Source organism: Rattus norvegicus, chromosome 4 (assembly GCF_021556685.1).
Source record: "Rattus norvegicus strain SHRSP/BbbUtx chromosome 4, alternate assembly SHRSP_T2T, whole genome shotgun sequence".
Taxonomy (NCBI): domain Eukaryota; kingdom Metazoa; phylum Chordata; class Mammalia; order Rodentia; family Muridae; genus Rattus; species Rattus norvegicus.
This window is the reverse complement of record NC_141537.1, coordinates 71,079,686-71,098,722: the sequence shown is the minus strand read 5'-3', so window position 1 is coordinate 71,098,722 and position 19,037 is coordinate 71,079,686. Positions and strand designations below refer to the sequence as shown.

The following is a 19,037-nucleotide window of genomic DNA, read 5'->3' as shown; positions in this document are numbered from 1 at the left end:
TCTCTTCAAGTGAATGTCAGACACAGTTGCACATGCCTCTGTATTCACGGGTAGTCATAGAGTCTGAGAATTTTACTGTGTGTGGTCTGAAAGTTTTCTGCAATGTAGTTGAGCTGCTACTTGCTGGGGAGTATTTGCAGGGTTACTGCTTTGGAGGTAAGCCTTTTGCTTTTGTGTCTGCTCATTTCCATGTGCCCTGATAGGTAACCTATAGTGAGGAGATCATCAGGAATATCTAAGAAATGATTTCTGCTGAAGGGAGTTTTGGATTGTTCTTTGCCACTCTTTGTAAATGGAGCCATTTGAGGACATAAGCATTTTTGTACCTCAGACTTGAAGATCAACATACACTTAACATGTTACTACACAGCGGAGTCTTTCTAGAATGGAAGGCAGATGTTTTCAAATTGTACATCACTGTTTTTATTTCATATCCTCTCAAAATTCCTTGGCTAATTCTTTTTTTTGTCCCCTCCCCTTGGCTAATTTTTTAGCTTCATTTCCCTGTACTACTCTTTAAGCCACTTGTGAAACTCCAGGCTTCCTTCTCTTCAGATCTCAACTCTCTTTCTCCATTATTTCTCTCCTCTCCAGCACAAACACACTTAACTAAGGAAGTTTGTTTCCTTAATATGCTGTCCTAGATTCACTAACTTTGGATAGTAATGAGTGCTTTGAGTTATGAAAACCAGACAGACACATGAACAGACATATGCACACACACACATACACATGCATACACACACACACACTCACACACACACACTCACACACACACACACACAATTTCTAAAGTTTGAGACAGAGCCTTAGGGTCTTAGGTTGGTTGTTGGTGATCAGCTAATTGGAGTAGATAATCCCTGTTTCTGTACTCTCTTTCATTACTTGTATTTTTAAATAATACACAAACTTCATGCCCAGTGAAGTGCCATTTGCATGATGTATTTATTCTCGGGTTTCTTTCACTGTATTAAAGTGAATAGAGAAATCTCTCAACAATTACAAATTTAAAGTGTTAACAATAGATTGAAGTTCCCATATAAGACAATATTACAACTTTTTCCTGTGGTACATATGCACAAGAATATTCAGAGAATAAAAGGTGAGTCTGTGTGAAAATGTCAAAGCCCTATCTCTGAGAGTATACAGCTTGACTCAATCTTGAGAATGGATTTGTTACTTGAGAGTGGGCCATTTTAAGAATTTGAATACAAGGAAAAATATCATAGGTCAGCAAGCCTGGGACACTTTGCTGTATTGTCACCATAAAAGGTGGCTATGAGAGTCATTCATAGAGGAGACAGGGTCTGATAACTATTGGTGAGCAGCTTAAGCAGTAGGCAACTGGGGCTCTGGAAAGCCATTCAGTTTGAGAACTTTCATCATGGCAAATACCCAATCTTTGGACTATATATTATTGGGATCGCTGAGAATTCTGAAATTACAGGTAGCCACCTACTTCTATTGCTTCATCTCTTCCACATAAGACCGAGAGTTCTGAGGTCAGAATTTGTAAATTACCCAGTTCTCCAGGCCTCTTTATTCCATAGGATGATTCGTTGCTGGAAAGGCTCTGAGGACATTGAAAATGGATGGAAGAGTGCCCAGCTCGTCCTGTTCTACACCTCTAGCATAGATATGAATGCTGTACTTATCTTCTCTACTCTCTAATACATTCATCACATACCCCTTCTCCTCTTCCTTTTTCATTTAGGGTTAACTGTTTGGGATTGGATAATCTATCAGCAACTGGTCTTTGGGGAAGAATGATTCTCTTTTTCTCACTAGCTATTAATTTGCCTGTAGATTTTCATCTAGGTGTGGGATTAAGTGTATTCTTTTTTCTTCTTCTTAGAGACGTTTGCAGGATTTGGAATTACAGGATTTCCTGGCATCTTCTCAATAATCTTCCAGCATTGGTACATTATAGGATTGCAGAGGCCTTGACAGAGAGGCTGAGACTCATGGGAAGTGGGCATAGAGTGTTGAGACAGGTCCTTAGTTATTCTGTCTATTTATTACATTTCATATCTAGTTAATTTTGATTTTGTTCATTTCAATGGCTCATTTTCTCCTCTCTGAGCAGTGGTAGGGATTGAACTGCCAAGAGAAAGCTCTTCATTAAGAAGATACTGGCAAACCACGAGAACAAATATCCAAAATACTACCATATGGACAAGAAACATGAATAGGCAAGTGAACACGAAATGCCAGAAGTCCACCATTCTTCAGCAGACAAGAGTTTGCAAATATGGTAATGTAATGTAATATTGGGCAAAGAATTTAGAAGTCTAGTTTAAAAAAATCAGTTGTTTTAAGGAGAGTTAACATAGATCATCAAATGAAACAAAGATAATTGAAGACTTGTTCAAAAAATTCAATGAAGACATAAGTGATTATGAAAAGAAGAATAAATCACAGAAGGGATAAACAATAAACCAAACAAAAATGTAATGAAAAGTATTTTTCATAGAGGATAGATAACATGAAAAAAGACACCAAATATTGAAGACATTGTTAAGAAGTTAAAGCCAGATTTATTCTCTGCAGTGCCTTCCCATCATTCCTCACATTCAGAAGGCAGTTACTCTATTCGTTATTACCCCTGAAAAGCTGATAAAAGTTCAATGCTCATTCCAATGTTTGAGTGTGTACATCTGCATCTGCATTGGTCAGGCTCTGGCAGAGCCTTTCAGAGGACAGTTATATGGGGCTCCTCTCGTTAAGCACTTCTTGGCAACAGCAATAGTGACTGGGTTTGGTGTCAGTAGATGGGATGGATCCCTAGGTGGGGCAGTCTCTGGATGGCCTTTCCTTCAGTTTTTGCTCCACTTTTTTGTCCCTGCACTTCCTTTTGACAGAGCACTAATATTTTAGGGGTGAGTGGGTGATCCTATCCCTCAACTGGGAGCTGTGCCCATCTACTGGATATGGTCTTCACAGGTTCTCTTTCCCCTTTGTTGGATATTTTGGCTAAAGTCCTCCCTATTGGGTCCTGGGAACCTCTTGGGTCCCTGGCATCTGGTCACTACTTTCTAGTCACTACTCCCAGGCCCCCCTTCCCCACTGTTACACACCTACTTTTAAATTCTTGACCCTCTGTACTTCTTCCCCATCTCCTCCCATATCTGAACTTGCTCCCCTTTTCCCCTTCCCCTATTTTCTCCATCACAGATCCCTCTCTCTCTCTAACTTCACAGAGATTATTCTTTTCCCCCTAGTAGTACTGTAGTACCCCCACTTTGGTGTGATCTTCACCTGAGTGTGGGGACCCCAATGGGGAATTTAGGGCAAGGACTTTAGGAGCTGAAGGGGTTTGAAACCTCATAGGAAGAACAACATCATCAAATAACCAGACCTCCCAAGTACTCCCAGGGACTAAACCACCAACCAATGAATACACGGGGGTACCCATGGCTCTAGCTGAATATGTAACATAGGACTGCCTTATCTTGCATCACTGGGAGGGGAACCTCTTGGTCCTATGGAAACTTGATGACCCAAGAGAGGTAACCACTCGGCCACTGAAGCAGGAGTGGATGGGCAGGTGGGAGAGCACCCTTATAGAGGCAGAGGGAAGGAGGAGGGGAATTGAGGGGTTGTGGAAGGGAAACTTGGAAGGTGGGTAACATTGGAAATGTAAATAAATAAAATAACCAATAAAAATGTTAAATGCTTCTAATGAAATATCATTAACCATCCCTTTGAATTTACCTTATCTTTTGACTTATTAAAAGTTTAAATTATTGCACAAAGCTATGGGTTTTATTATAACATTTTAATATATGCATTTCTTTCTACTTACTATATATGGTCTTTATTACTCTCTTTGGCCTTTTCATCACCCACCTTTTCCATCACTCAAGAGTCATGATTCTTTTTTCATATCTATGTTTATCATATGAGGGACACATGGATCATTGTCTGAGTTCTGTTGGTTCCTTATTCTTTGGTTTATAGAAATCCTTAATGTATGTGTTTCTTAGAAAGATTTTATTCCACATGAATTTTAGCATATATCTAGTATATACTAGGCAGTGATTTACTTTCAGGGCTTAAAATATATCACTCAGTGCATCCTTCTTCATACAGGATTCAACTCAGAGGTCTGATGTGATTCTGCTGGGTTTATATTTATGAATTTGCTTCCTTTAGTAGAAGTTTTAATATTGTTTTCTGGTCGTGTAGGTTTGGCATCTTAACTCTCAGGTGTCTTAGAGACATTCATTTCTGGTTGTGCTTATTCGGGATTCTTGAATGTTCATGTCTTTTTCTGGATTTGATAAATTTTCTTCTATAATTTTATTGAACTGATTTTTTTGTACTGAGATTTTTGTCTTCCCTTCTTCCTCCAGACCACTGATTTTCTAGAGTGGGCTCTTGATCATAATTCCAGACTTCTTGGAAAACATGACCTTGCTTATTTTCTTTTTTATTGGCTGAAAGTGTATTTCCTTAGCCCTGTCTTCCACTCTCACTATTAGCGATGAACCCAAGACATTTAACATCTCTTTTCCTAAAGACTTTATTTTTATATTTCTTTATTCTATAAATATATGATAAATTTGTTATGGAAATATATTGTTGGAATATTATTAGAATAGTCTAGGAATTTTAAGTTCTAAGAAAATAGTATTACAGAAAAGTAAGTAAAACTTTGCTCTCATAACATTTATTTGTGCATTGTATGGTTTCACAGATATATGTGGAACAGAGAAGAAAAATGGAGAATAGATAACTATACCAATATGTGTCTATCATGTTATTAAAAAATAAAGTGTTAAAAGGTCACAAAGTGGCCAAAGATATTTGATCTTAGAAGTTATATTTCAGGACAGGAAGTATGAGAAGGTGGGACAAGGATAACTTGTTATTCCCTGCTGAATCTATAACACCAAACTTTTCTTTCCTTCATCCTCCCTATCCCCATAATTTAATTAATGTAAATAAATTAAATACATAATTGAATTAAATTAAATTAAGCATTAGCAGGCAAATACTGAAGCAATATATATGATCTAGCCATGTTGCAATTGAGTAATTCTTTTTCTTCCATTAATAATATGAATGTTTTATGGCAAATATACATTTTATATGAGTAAAATATGAAAACAAAAATGACCTATTCAAGAGTATTACAAAGAAGGCAAAACACAAGTCAGGTAAAGGAATCAGACAGCAGGAAAATGTCAGGCATAATAGTAAGAAACATTTAGGCACATACTACAATATTGGTTGTAGCTACCAGATATAGTGTAATCTATTTAGTATGGATACTCTTGCCTTGGTTTTAAAAATAATGCTTCTATTAACTCTGAAAATTTCATATATGCCTGCAACCCACTTTTGTAATGACACTCTCCTAGTTTAAAAGAGAAGCTTTTTTCATTTCAGTACAATAAAGTTTCAACAATATGAAATGAACAAGGACAACAAAAGTGGAGAGAGAAACACCGTGAGGCTTCAACCAATATAAAGAATTACAAGCAACTAAGGAATGCTGGGCGCAAGACAGATAGCCTTCCCACGGGAAGAACACATGAGTTTGTTATCCAGCACCTCAGTTTTCATAAAGCTTATTATTAAAGAAAGACATGGTGGTGGATATGTGTAATTCTAGTGTTCAGAAAGCTGAGAAGGAGGACCACACTGCAAGTGGGAGACCATCCTTGAATTCATATGAGACCCTGTCTCTAGAGATAACTACTATTATTCTCATTTAGTTGGTTAGAAAGCAGTATAGAGAGAATTGATAGAACTTGTTCAAGGTTACACTAGTGATAAAAAGCAGAGAGTCAAGTGTCTGCCCATAGATTTACAGTTGACGTGCTGCACTGCTTTATACCTTCTTGTGGTACAATTTTGCTATGCTGTGTCAACATCTTTTAGTTGTTGCTAAAGGAGAGTCTGGAAAGATGTCTAGATAGTGAGTACAAAGGCATCGGGGAAGCAATCTCCAGATTTATTGTCAGCTAAGTGAGATTTAACTGTGAGCCTTCTGCACGCTTGCCTTCAACATGTACACTGCAATAATAACCACTTTATAAGAAGGAGTGAACTAAGTGCGAAATGTCTATACAGCTCTCAGGATGGTAACTACATGTTGTATAATTAATGGGAGCAAATGTCTTCTGAGTGTGAAGAATAGAGATGGAGGAACTTCTTATCTTCCCTGTGTGACAATGAACAGGTCCTAGGTATTTTTGCTTTTGGTACAAAACAGCTCCTAGATTAGTCAAAGAAGGCAATGTTTTTGCCATCCAGGCCCGTGAATGCACGTTAGCATCTTCAAAACCCACTACAACCATAGTGAAGCATGTTTATACTATATATATATATATATATATTATATACTTTCACTTCAGGATTGTCTTTCTGCAGGATATGAATCCCTGGAACTAAAAGAAGGAACAATCTAAAGAAGGCTTTTGGAATAGGGCACTTAATTATGCATTCTAGTTGGCCCATGTCTTTGTCTTTCTGACCCACCATGTGCTTTTTTACTAAGGAGAAGACATACCTGTCCAGAGACTTCTTCACTTTATAAAAAAATCTCAATTCATTAACACTCCTCCCCAAACCCCTATAAATCAAATTCTACTTCCAAGCAAACAGGGGTCTTTCCATATAAAGGGAGCCATCATTTGGCATTAAACCTTGCATCTCTGAAGGGAACCAGTGCAGAATATGTCATTGGTGATTTTCCCAGGTTAGGAGGCAACACAGTCAGGCTGAGACAGCAGGGGGCATACAGGCTCTACAGCATGCCTGGGTTTGTTTACTATGAAAAAAAATAAGACAGAATAAATCTAAGTCCAGGATAAGGTGTAGCAGTTAAATATTAAACTGTTGTCAAACACTGGTGTGATTTTCCAAGATTCTAAGTCTTACTAAGGACTAGTAACTATTAGATTCCAGAACAGACTCTGTTTATCTCCTTTCTAGAAGTAATAACAGCCATTATACATCTGTCCCTTCTATATTCTCTGGATCAGCTTACTGAGTATGTAGGAATATCTTGAACCCAATGCAAAAGGTTGCTTATACTGGGTAACTGAATTGTATCTGAAGGATAGTGGCGAAAGCCAGAGACAGGCTAGATTCTGGAATGTATACACAGAAATGGAAAACAGATGAAAGTTCCTATTCATCATTAAAGCTCAGGGTATTTCCCAAGCCAGAGATGAAGCACAAGAAGTTGTCAGTAGTACTGGGTCATTCAGGCATTTAGGGTCACAGGGAAAGAGAGAATGACCACCATGCTATCATTGTTCCATCATTAGTCCTAATAAAGCAGTGTTGACTAATAGTGATAGGAGTAGTAACAAACTATACCATTGCCTTCAAGGATATTGATGTTAGGTTCTCCCAGTCTCATTTGGATGTGTCTCTTGGCAATAGGAGGCATGCTGAAGCTTTCTCTCTCTGGGTCAAGACACCACACGTTTCTCAAAGTCCTTGCTCATATGTAATTCTGACTAGTGTGAACAAGCCTGATGTAGAATCAAAGGTGGAGAGAAACTTGTGAATATGGTTTTGTTGGCCTCTTATCCCTTTCTCGTTCTGAGAAGATGGTTTACAAGGGCAGAGATAAAAGACTACAAGTATCCTCTTTATTCCACAATACCCAAACACCATCATATATCCAGGGCTGCGGACACCAAACAATTAGACTCTCTCTTCATGCTGGTTTTGCCAACTTCACACAGAGACCTTGGATTATATCTTCACTTTGTACAGGACTGTTTTTCTGTTGTGTTTAAACCAGTGTCACGTCTGGGTCTTCATCAGGATGACTCAGGGCTTTATAAGAGGTTCATATTCTTTCCCCCAACTCCAAAAGGATGAAATCATGATCTAGGATGCGAGTCTGTGAACTCTATAACAGCTCTTCTTATCTTTCTCAGTGGTGTTTCTGAAATCTATTAATTCCTTTTCCTTCTACAGGAACCAGGTCACAGTTGCTTTGAATTATTTTGCTTGTTTCATCATTGATCACTATGGAAAGAAAACATGTCTTTGAAATTTTGTGTTTGCTTTTGGTATGAAAATCTTTCTAGTACATGTCAAATGTTCATCCAAAATTCATTCATATTAGCTGCCATCTAAAGCTTTGCTTTTACACGTCTTTCCCCTTTCACTTTTACGACTTCACCACTCATCCAATTTAATGTCATGTTCTAAAGATTCTTCAGGCCGTGGAACTACAGGTAAGAAACCAGTACTTACAACTAGCATCAGTGAGCTGTAGACAGGTCCACAGGTCACTGATGGGGGTGACACCACAGAAGTAGTCAGTGTCCGGAAAACCTGGTAGCAGATAGAGTTCTAATGGCTGGTAAACCCTCTGATGATCTGTAGATCCGTCCACTACTCAAAAGCAACTTGCTGGTATTTTACTATTTGATTCCAAGTATAATGACTGACTGTGAGAAGGCTCATCATGTGATGCTCGAATCTCCTGTGATTTCTTTTTGTTTGTGCAGGAACTTTGTCTAAACTGAGGAAGGGCAAGTTATCTTCTAAGGTTGAATTTACTTTGAGTTTCCTTTCTTCATAAACCAGGAGCTGCTGTGGCCTTGCTCAACTTCATGTTCTATGGTCTGGGCAGATTTTTGCTTGTTTCCAAGATTGCCCAGTTTCTAACATCCCTATAACTAATATTCAAACTGAAGTGCATTGAAGATTGGCGTAACCAAAACAGAACTCTGAGCTCTACAGTGGGGAATCAGACTAAATGCTTTCAACACTATTTATTCTTGCATATCCTTATTGAAGGAAGCTGCCTAGTAGAAATTCTGTCATGAGGCACAAGGTCTCCAGATTTTCAAGACTTATTACATACGTCTCACAAGTGTAAGATATTCAGTAAGGATATATCTAATGAACTCATTTTTTCCCCAAGCAAATTTCCGAACCTGTAATGTTGCCCCCAAATTGCAAGAAGATTTGAAAATTGTTGAGAATGGAAGACTGACTTGCTGCAGGTGATAGCTAAATGGCTTGTTGACAATTAAGGCAGAAGTCCCCATGGAATAATCTAGCCTTATCCATTATCATGTGCACTGATAGGATCTCCAAATCAGGACATTGCTTTGACAAAAATGATTTCTTTACTGTTCCTTTTGAAAGTGCCTTGAGGGTAGCACTAAGAACTGGAGGGCTTCTGTACCTCACACTTGAGGATCAGGTTGAATCTGACACGTTGCTACAGATTGGAGTCTTTTGTGTATCTACAGTAGGAAAAACAGAAGGTTTTAGATTCTACCTCATGGTTTTCATGGTGTTACCTTTCTCTTCATCTCTCAGATCACCTTGTAATCAACTGGTCTATTGTTCTGGAATCTTTTATTAGTCTACAATCCAGCCTTGAAGTCTCAGGATTTGTTCACCTCTGATCTCCTATCTTTCATTCCATTCTATTTCTTGCTCTTAATTTATTTCCCATGTCAACATGTGTTTTTTTCGTAAGCCTTTTGAACTCCTTCATTATTTTACAACCAATTTTTCATTTTCTCCTCTTTCTTTATCACTGATATAATGTCTCTGAACTCACTATTTCGGTAGCTAACATCTTTGAAGCAGATATTCAGTCTGGGTTTTGCTGTTCTTGTACATATCTTATGATGTATTCATTATGCTTTGTACATGTATTAGGATGGAGATTTCTGTTATTAGATTTTGAGCTACTCATTATTATTAATGGATAGCCTTCTCTTAATAGGTATGTCCCTGGTGCCCTTCAGTTAACAAATCAGGAACAACAACCAAAACCTACCACTATCAGAAATACTACTTCGTTCATTACATTATTTTCTCTATAATACCCTGAGAAAAGCAACTTGAGAGAGAAAGGCTTTATTCTGAGTCCCGGATTGAAGGTAATCCATTGTGGTCGTAAAGGTATATTAATGGACTTTAAGGTGGCTAGACTGGTCACACTGACGAAAGGTCAGATGCAGACAACAATGCATGCTTCTACTCAACTTGCTGTCTATTTTTTATTCAGGACTTCCCACATTCCACTGGAAAATATCTAACATGATCACAGTGGCTTAGTGACACACAGTAAATTCTTTTAAAATATCTCTAGATGAAAATAGTATTCCTAAGCTGGCTTCTGGATTCTTTTTTCAGTTGACATTCATCATTCAACACCAGAGTTAGCATAAAAAAACATAAACTGGCACATTAAAATGTCCTAAAGTCAATTGCTATTCCACTGTTGTCAAGGGAACTGAAAATGAGAACTAAATTTTTTTAAAGATACTAATTAGTTAATGCATTGTAAAAGTTTTAATAACATTAAGATGAAAGAATACATAGAAATGGAAACATGAAGACAACAGAAGCTTGAATTAAAGAGAAGATAATGAAGAAGGAAGGAAGGAAGGAAGGAAAGTGAATAGGAAGGAAAAGTGTTTAAGATTGAAAAAATATCTGCTTGCTACATAACAAAAGAAGTACAAAAAGAATTGTATTGATAAAAGGAGTTAAGAAGAATAAAAAATTATAGTAGATTATAGAAAAAAATTGAAAAGCTCTTCCAAAAAAGAAAAAAACCCAAATTTTTAGATCATCTTCTTATGGTCTCTTGTATTGATGTTTGCCAGATAAAGGACTCATTGAATGATGTTAAAATCTTTTATTTATTAGCATTTGGGCAGGTGCTGATGCCAGACATACTAAGAGCCGGTTATTCTTTGATGTTGTACAAACTCAAGGAATTTCCTTTCTCTGGACATCTGGACAGCAAGAACTGCTGCTGGCCTTATTCAACCTCATACTTTATGGTATGGGCAGGTTTTTTTTGCTTCCAAGATGCTAGAACTCCTATAACTTAGCAACAATATGCCATTATTTCAAGTGTGTAGAAGATTACGGTCAGCAAACAGAACTCTGGGCTAGAATTCTAGGTAGTCAGAATCAGATAATCAACATTGTCTATCACAAGATACCCTTTATGAAATAATATGATGTAGAATTTGAATGCTCTGTTGGTGAGTTTTGGGTCTCCACAAGCTGATGAACTTCTATTCCAAGTAACTTACTTTGAGATACAGGATGCTTTTTGGATCTCTCAAGGGAGGAGATCTGACCTAAAATTGAAGTAACTTTCCCACGATCGAGATGCCAAAGAGATTTGGCAGAGATACAGGTAGCGAGAACAAATTTACTTTATTGACATAGTGATAGCATGGATTAGAAATTTTAGTTGGCAGCAATGGTGTCCTGAATCTAGTTGACATAGCTGCAGAGATTGGTGCACACACTACAATTGTCCTTCAGGGATCAGACATAGTTTCAGGGAACAATTTCCTTGAGCTTTCCATTGCAGACTAGAGAGCCACCAAAATCAACTCCAGAAAAGAGGAAGATTGTGTAAAGGATGGGCATATATGAACAGGCCACATTCCACTGAACTTAATACCCCATTCTAACCAACCTGTGGCTCCAGTTGGTTTTTAAGATAGTTAAGATCCACAGGGCCCTACCGAAGGGCCTGTAAGTTCTTAGGAGTGTGTCCATGGAAAGGACTGTGAGACTGTGGCTTCTTCTATCGCTTTCCTTCTAGGCTGTGAGGTGAGTGATTTGTGTTCCACCACCATGTATTCCCTCAACATGCTGGTTTGTGTAAACTATATGCTGCAACCTCCATAACTGTGGGGGCAGAATAAACCCCTACATTTTATTAAAAAATCCTATTCTTACTAAAGAATTGACATCCAGGGCATCCATTCTCTCTTCCCTATAGAACCTTTACACAAAACTTTCTACTTATTGCATCAGGGATTCAATCCTTACTCTCAGAGGTATAGAGAAAAAGTGAAAGCTGCCAGTCACCTGGCAGGAATATTGCTTCCCTTTAGGAAGCCAACACAGACCATGTTATCAGGTATCTTTCAAGGACGGGAGGCTTCACAGTTGGTCTGAGGCGGCACTGAGATATCTAGGAATTATACTCATTGACAGTGAAGAAAGGAAAAGAATGTAGACTATATCCAGACAACATCCCAGTGTTGAAACTACTGACAAGCAGTGAAGTATTTCCTAAGATATTAAGTTCCAACATTTTAACTCCAGAATATTCCTAGCTGACATCTTTGCTAAAAGAAAAGTGATGCATTCTGTATGATCCCAGACAGCATTCTGGTAATCACCTGATTTGTTTTGTAAATTTCTCTTTTTTCTGTTGCAGAACTATGTGCACTGTGCATTTGAAATATGTTGGTAGTCTGAAAGCCAGTGGATTGGCTTCAGAGATGAACTGAGTTTTACAGAGAAGAGGAGGAGGAGGAGAAGGAGGAGGAGGAGAAAGAGAAGGAGGAGGAGGAGGAGATAGACGTGACTCTACTCAGCACTGAAGCTGAGGATGTTGGTCAGTCATATATAAGGCACTGCTTTTTTGTCAGGTTGGTAGACTCCAGAAACTGAAATTAAATTAGAGCAAGTATTCATATACACACCAGGACAATGTCTTGAAAAGATTGGCTCTAAGTAAGTTTTTGGAGAGAATTTATCTCTTTTTTTGAAAATTTTGTTTTTTATGCAATATATTTTTGATCACTGTTTGCTATTATCCAATTACTCTGAGATGCTCTTCATTACCCTAATCAAACAAATTTCTGTCCTTTTTCTCTCACTCTTAAAAAATAAAACAGCAGAATTCCCAAACAACCCAGACTATTGCCAAGATTTTATTTTACTCTCCACAAACCAATAACAAATCATTATTACTGAAGAAATCACCAACACAATTTATTGAACATGGAGAAGGTGAGCTGTTGCCTAAATAGAGGCTTTGTCTCTAAGGTCTACTCTCTTTGGCATAGGGAGACCATCGGCCTTTAAAGCTTACACTTGAGTCAAACTCTGTCTTTCCTTTCAACCCATTCCAGGGTGGGAAGTTCCTGGCTGTTCAGGATGAGGGGAAGAACAGGAGAGATGTCTATGAAAATGAATGGAAATCTTCAACTGATGGGGGTGAGAAGGTCTTCGGTATCTTGAGGAAGAAACTGAGACCTGGGATAAAGGAAATACCCAAGAATCAATGGGGATGACCTTAGCTGTGACCCACTCTATTGAGGATATGGAACCTCAAGAGGCTACCTTTCCTAAGCAGGCAGTAAGCCCAGTGGACCAATAGAGACACCAACTCACCCACAGAACTTCCAATCCAAAATTTATTCTGTATGCAGGAAATTCATGCACAGGGGAGTTAGCAGAGACTGAAGAAATGGTCAACCAATAACTGGCCCAGCCTGAGACTGATCCCATGGGCAAGCACTATTGCTAACACTATTAGTGATACTCTGTTATGCTTGCAGGCAGGAACATGTTGTCATCTGAGAGGCTCCACAGTAGCTGTCAGACAGATACAGACACACACACAGCAAAACAGTGGATGGACCTTGGGGACTCTTATGGAAGAATAGGAAGGTTTGTGGTCTCTGAAGGGGTAGGAACTACACTGGAAGACTAAAAGAGTCAAATAACCTGGGCCTTTGGGACTCTTAGAGTCTAAACTGTGAACTAAAGAACGTACCCTGGCTGGACCTAGGCATCCCTGCATATATGTAGTAGCTGTGTAGTTTGGTCTTCATCTGGGTCCTGAACAGCTGGGACCAGGGCTATTCCAAAAGCTCTTGCCTCTATGTGGGATATGTCATTCTAGCTGGGTCCCCTTGTCTGGTCTTAGTGGGAGAGGAAGTGCTTAGCCTTACAGAAATTTGAAGTGCCAGGGTGAGGCCATATGGGGTGGGGCACCTGCTCAGAGGAGAAGGAAAAGGGCATGGAGGAAGAATTGTCCAAGTAGGTGACTGAGGGGAGAATTGAGCTAGATGTAAAGTTAATAAGTAAAAATATAAAATTAAATTTAAAAAAGAAAAAGGGCCTTTTTTACTTCACAATTATGCCCAATAATAATGTGGTATTTTGTCATGATCATAAAGTTAGAAAAGAAAATACTCTTTTTTCCAAACTGCCTATTTTCCAAAACTTCTACAATTCCAGTCTTGCCATACATTTCAAAGCAGTCTCTTAGATTATATTCTTCTGTATCTTTTTTAAATACAACCAATAAAATTTTTTATTGTCATTAAATGGGCACCAGACTTTACAGAATCCTCTCTAGAAACATGTTCTGTGGATGTCACTACATGTTTATCAACCTTGTATGGCCAAGCACACATTTCAGCATCTGCCTCTTCAATCGTAGGGTAGTTCACTAAACCAAAGCCACAGGAACATTTTCTTTGTGGGATTTCTCACTACCACACAGTCTGTAAGGGGATCCCATCTCTCATAAAGTTCTCTTCGGCTATCATCTGTGGATTCAAACCTCAGAACATTAATAAACAGTGTCCTCAGCTGCTCTGCTTCTTTTGGATTATGATCCTCCATTTTGAGACTCAACTTGCCTCTTCCAACTGAAGTTCAATATTGTGCTATTTTATTTTATTTTTTAAAGATTTATTTATTTAATGTATATATACGAGGGCTCTACCTGCATGTTTATCTACGTGCCAGAAGAGGGCATTCAAATTTATTATAGATAGTTGTGAGCCATCAAGTGATTTATGGGAATTGAACTCAAGACTTGAGGAGCAGGCAGGGCTCTTAAATACTGAGGCTAGCCCACATATCATGCTTTAAAACTTGTCTTTGGAGTTTTGTCTTTTCACATGCTGTTGCTACACATAAATTATTTTGGGATACACAGTGTTTTTGAGAACGTTCAAGTGAAGAAAAGAAGGATCCCAAATATAAGTCAAAGTGGTAAATGATCAGGCAGTAAAAAGGCTGTGAAGAAAATATTGCTTTATTGCAGAGTGACTACAGAGGGATTGGGAATCTCTAGTTGGCAGCGATTGTGTCCTCAATCCAGTCCACATAGTTGCAGACCTTGGTGTACACACCAGGGTTATCTGGCAGGGCACAGCCATAGCCCCAGGAGACAATACCCTGGAGCTCTCCATTGCAGACTACAGGGCCACCAGAGTCACCCTAGGAAAAAACACAGTGTATTAGAAAGGGCATGTGAAATAGGGCTTCATATAGTAAACTCAATAACTTTCCCCCCACCTTTCTATTTCTTTTTCTCCACAGCCTGTTATCCTCACTACTATGTGGAAATCCAAAGGAGAATCTGTCATTGCACACAGAACAACAACAGGACAGTTTCTGTCTCCCATCACTAGGCTTTTAAGATCCACTCTCAGGAGAGCAGAGATCTGTATAAGTGGACGGTGGCAATCACCTGGCAGGAATCCTTGCCTCCCTCTAGGAAGCCAGCACAGACCATGTTGTCAGTGATCTTTCCAGGGTAGGAGGCTTCACAGTCAGCCTGAGGCAGCAGTGGGGCATCCAGGCACTGGAGCAGGTCTGGTTCATTGACTGTGAGGAAAGGAAAGGAATGAAGACCTCTATATCTAGACAACAAACTGGTGTTGAATAGCTGGCAAGCATTGTTCCTAAGAGATGAACATCTGCTTAAAAGCTATGCATTTTTGATCCCAGAATATTCCCTGCTGATATCTTTCCTAAGAAAATAACACCATATTGTAAAATATTCCTGGCCAGCATTCTGGGGATCACTTTAATTTGTTGTATAAATTTCTCTTGGATCTGATGCAGCGCAGGTGTGTACTATTCACCTGAAATGTTTTTACATTCTAGAAGACAGTAGGGTCAGATGTAGGTGATTACATAGGAGAGAAAAAAAGAGATATAGTAGGTGACAAGTCCTACTCACCACCAAAGCTAAGGGTGTTGCCCCAGCCAGAGATGAGGCACTGAGTGCCTGCAGGTGCACAGGAGCTGGGCAGAGCCACAGTGGCCACTCGAGCATTGAGTTTCACAGGGGAAGAGAGCTTGATCAGCATGATGTCATTGTTTAGGGTCTTCCTATCGAAGTTGGGATGCTTGATGATCTTGGCAGCATTGACAAACTGCTCATTGCCCTCAAGGACATTGATGTTGTGCTCTCCCAGTCTCACTTGGATGCGGCTGTTGGGAAATGGACACACGCCACAGTCGGTTACTCTATGATTCAAGACATCGCAAGTTTCTCAAGTTCCTTACTCTAATGTGCATATGAAGATTGAAAGATCTTGCTGCGGTACCAAAGGAGAAGAATAGGGAAGGCAGATAGGGTTTCGTTTGTCACCCTTGCCTTTTCATTATCAGAGAGAGACCGTACACACAGGCTAACATGAAGTTCTGTTGGAATGTAGTAGAACAAGGGGACTGGCCTGTTCCCACCCCAGCAAGCATCAGAACTTGTCAGCTTTGGCCACATGGCTATGGCTTTAGAGTCCAAAATAGTGGCTGGTTATCTGGAGGTAAGAAATGAGTGGTGATTAAGAAGAGACCAATATTAGTGAGGTGAAATCGTTTGGGAAGTGTTTTCTGAGAGCATATAGAAGCTTTGTTCCAGAGATAGTCATGCTTGTACATTGTGCTGCTGCTGTACTTGAGACTGTGCAAGAGTCACCCAGGTGATGCTCAGATTGAAGGCACAAAGGGGTCATAGAGAGCAGCTGAAGCTTGCCACTGTGAGAAGCCATGGAAGGACATTGGTGAAGGTGCAGTCTCAGTTACAGTTGATGGCCCAGGCCTGAAGGGGTTATGTGAAGGATTTAAGGCGTGGTACCATGAAGATAGCCTATGAGAGGCTATTGGTGAAGTCTAGTTACAGAGGAAGCATATTGGAGATGCCAGTACCATAGGATGATCACCAGGATTAGCAGGGGAAATGGAGTGAATCATCTTGAGTGAAGAGTACTACAGAGGACCGAGCTGGAGAAGTGATGCCAGTCCTTTGGGGGAGCCCGGGAGGTTATTTGCATATCCCAGACATTGAAACAAGAAGCTATAACATTGGAGTTGCATTGGAGACCCCAAGATATTTGAGATGCGAGAGCTGTGGGGTATCTGCTGAGGAAAGCTGCTAACAAGGAGTGGAACCAGACCAGGAGAAAACAGTTTGTTGCAGTCAACATAGATGAAAAGGGAATTTGAGATCTAAAGACTGCTTTGACCTCAGACATGGAGATGCAGAGTCTGGACTTTGCCCAGCTGGTTTCCTGTCTTGCTTTGGGAATTACAGTTAAGTGACTGGATGAATCTCAGAAGAGACCTTGAACTTGAACTTTTAACATTGATGCAATTGCTATAGACTGTGGGGAATTTGGAAGTTGGACTAAATGTATCTTACATTATGCTAGGTTTAGGTATGGCCCCCATAGACTCATATGTTTTAACAAGCCGGAGGGGGCCAGGGAGTGGAGTGCGGTGGGTTGTATATGCTTGGCTCAGGGAGTGGCACAATTTGGATGTGTGGCCTTGTTAGAGTAGGTGTGACACTGTAGTTGTGAGCTTAAGACCCTCATCCTAGCTGCCTGGAACTAAGTACTGTGCTAGCGGCCTTCAAATGAAGATGAAGAACTTTTTCTCATGACTGCCTGGATGCTACCATGTTCCCACCTTAGTGATAGTTGACAGAACCTCTGAACCTGTAAGCAAGCCACAATTAAATGCTGTCCTTTATAAGACTTGCCTTGGTCATAGTGTCTGTTTACAGCAGTAAAACCCTAACTAAGACACCCTACAACTTCATCACTTGCCCATGCAAATGCTTGGTATAAAGATGTTTCACTCTGGGAGCACTGCTGTAAGGAAACCATTACTTACGATTTGTAGCAGTGAGCTGCAGACACCACCCATTGGTCATTGATCAGGGAACCTCCACAGAAGTGGTAGCCAGAATTCAGGGATACCTGGTATGGGACAGAATTCTCCTGACAGGTGTATCCTCCAACGATCTTGTCATCATCATCCACAGGGAAAGCAACTAGAGTGAAGATAGAAAGGAGAATCTAATTCATCAAAAATTTGGAGGGTGGATTGCTCAGATTTTGGTGTTACTTTTCCTCCCCATTTTTTTTTAATTTTTTTCCTCCCCATTTTTTAAGTATTACTTTCTGTGCAGAATGACTAACAGAAAGCAGAGAAACAGCACCCCCATCAGGCAACACAGGAACTGATGTCTGTCAGTGGCAAGGAATGCCAGAAAGGTAACTAGATCCTAGTGGTCTCAGAACTCTTCAAGGTTCCAGAGAAAAATAGAAGAAATGACAGAAGAACACAATTAGTGGTAACCAATTACATATTAGTTATCTAATCCATTGCTTGCTCCTCTGAAATTCCCAAAAACTATGCTGTCGAATACCCAGATGCCTTGCTGCTGAAGAATGTTTCTCCTGGTTCATTTTATGCATCTTCTGTTTGGCTTCCCCTTCAGCCTCTGTAATCAAGGCTTTGAATTGAACAAAGGATGTAATAGAGAGCGCTTTGATGGAGACAGACATAAAGATTGAGAGATTTAAATGTGGAAAATGCTGGAGAAGGAAGATGGATATGAGAGTTAAGAGATATGAGAGCAGAGATAACAATGTATCAGTAATTCATGTTTTTATTTAGATAGAAAAACAGGCCCATAGAAGGTATAATACTCACCAGCAGTCCCCACAAGGGCAAGGATCAGGAGAGCACTCATGGTGGCAGAAGGTGATGAACAGTGAAGGAGGGCAGACTTTTATATCCTTGAGGAGGGAAAACTCTGCCTCTGTAGGAGGAGGGTGGATTTGCTTTGACATTTCCTGAGCAAACACACCTGTTTTTTCCCCTTCCTAGATTCTTACCTCACCTCTTTTTGGAGTCCTTGGCATTAGGAGACCTTCAGGTGTCAAGGAAAATTTTATTCTCAAGGAGGATGGAGGGAAACAGCTGATTCTTGAAAGGATGCTAGAACAAAGGAAACAGTGATGGTCTAGCCTTGGTCTACAGGCTCCTCCCCCCCCCCCCGCTTCAATAGACATAATTCATGGTCGTTACAGAAGAATGACTCTATGGTATTCTTAGATATCCCTTGATGAATTTTCATTGCTTTTAGTAACTTTGAAGAAGACCTGTCCTGGTGCGTAGTGGGGCTCTTGAACAACACTCCTGAAATTGTCATTTCTTCCTCAATTTGT

At 39.7% G+C, this 19,037-nt stretch overlaps 2 protein-coding genes across 4 annotated transcripts in view; one reads left to right on the top strand and one right to left on the bottom strand.

Moving 5' to 3' along the window:
* LOC102554637 (anionic trypsin-2-like) overlaps window positions 1-19,037 on the top strand; it is a 50,765-nt gene that overhangs the window by 19,495 nt on the left and 12,233 nt on the right. The window contains exons 1-4 of one of the 3 annotated variants that reach the window (XM_087655455.1): window positions 10,010-10,068; window positions 10,657-10,793; window positions 12,200-12,413; window positions 15,109-15,235. The exons of 1 other annotated variant lie outside the window; for it this stretch is intronic. In XM_087655455.1, the coding sequence (XP_087511581.1) occupies window positions 15,127-15,235 (109 nt within the window). In that variant the 5' untranslated portion in view covers window positions 10,010-10,068; window positions 10,657-10,793; window positions 12,200-12,413; window positions 15,109-15,126. Of the gene's footprint in view, window positions 1-2,086; window positions 2,255-10,009; window positions 10,069-10,656; window positions 10,794-12,199; window positions 12,414-15,108; window positions 15,236-19,037 lie in introns of those variants that run through there. One more of the 3 variants, XM_087655454.1, reaches the window with a different exon arrangement.
* On the bottom strand, window positions 14,801-18,628 carry Prss2l1 (protease, serine, 2 like 1). Its single transcript, XM_087659722.1, has 5 exons — window positions 18,520-18,628; window positions 17,695-17,854; window positions 15,755-16,008; window positions 15,260-15,396; window positions 14,801-15,006 (listed from the first exon to the last, which is right to left on the bottom strand). Exons 1-5 carry the CDS (start codon window positions 18,557-18,559, stop codon window positions 14,857-14,859), a joined length of 741 nt encoding a protein of 246 aa, XP_087515848.1. The 5' UTR covers window positions 18,560-18,628; the 3' UTR covers window positions 14,801-14,856.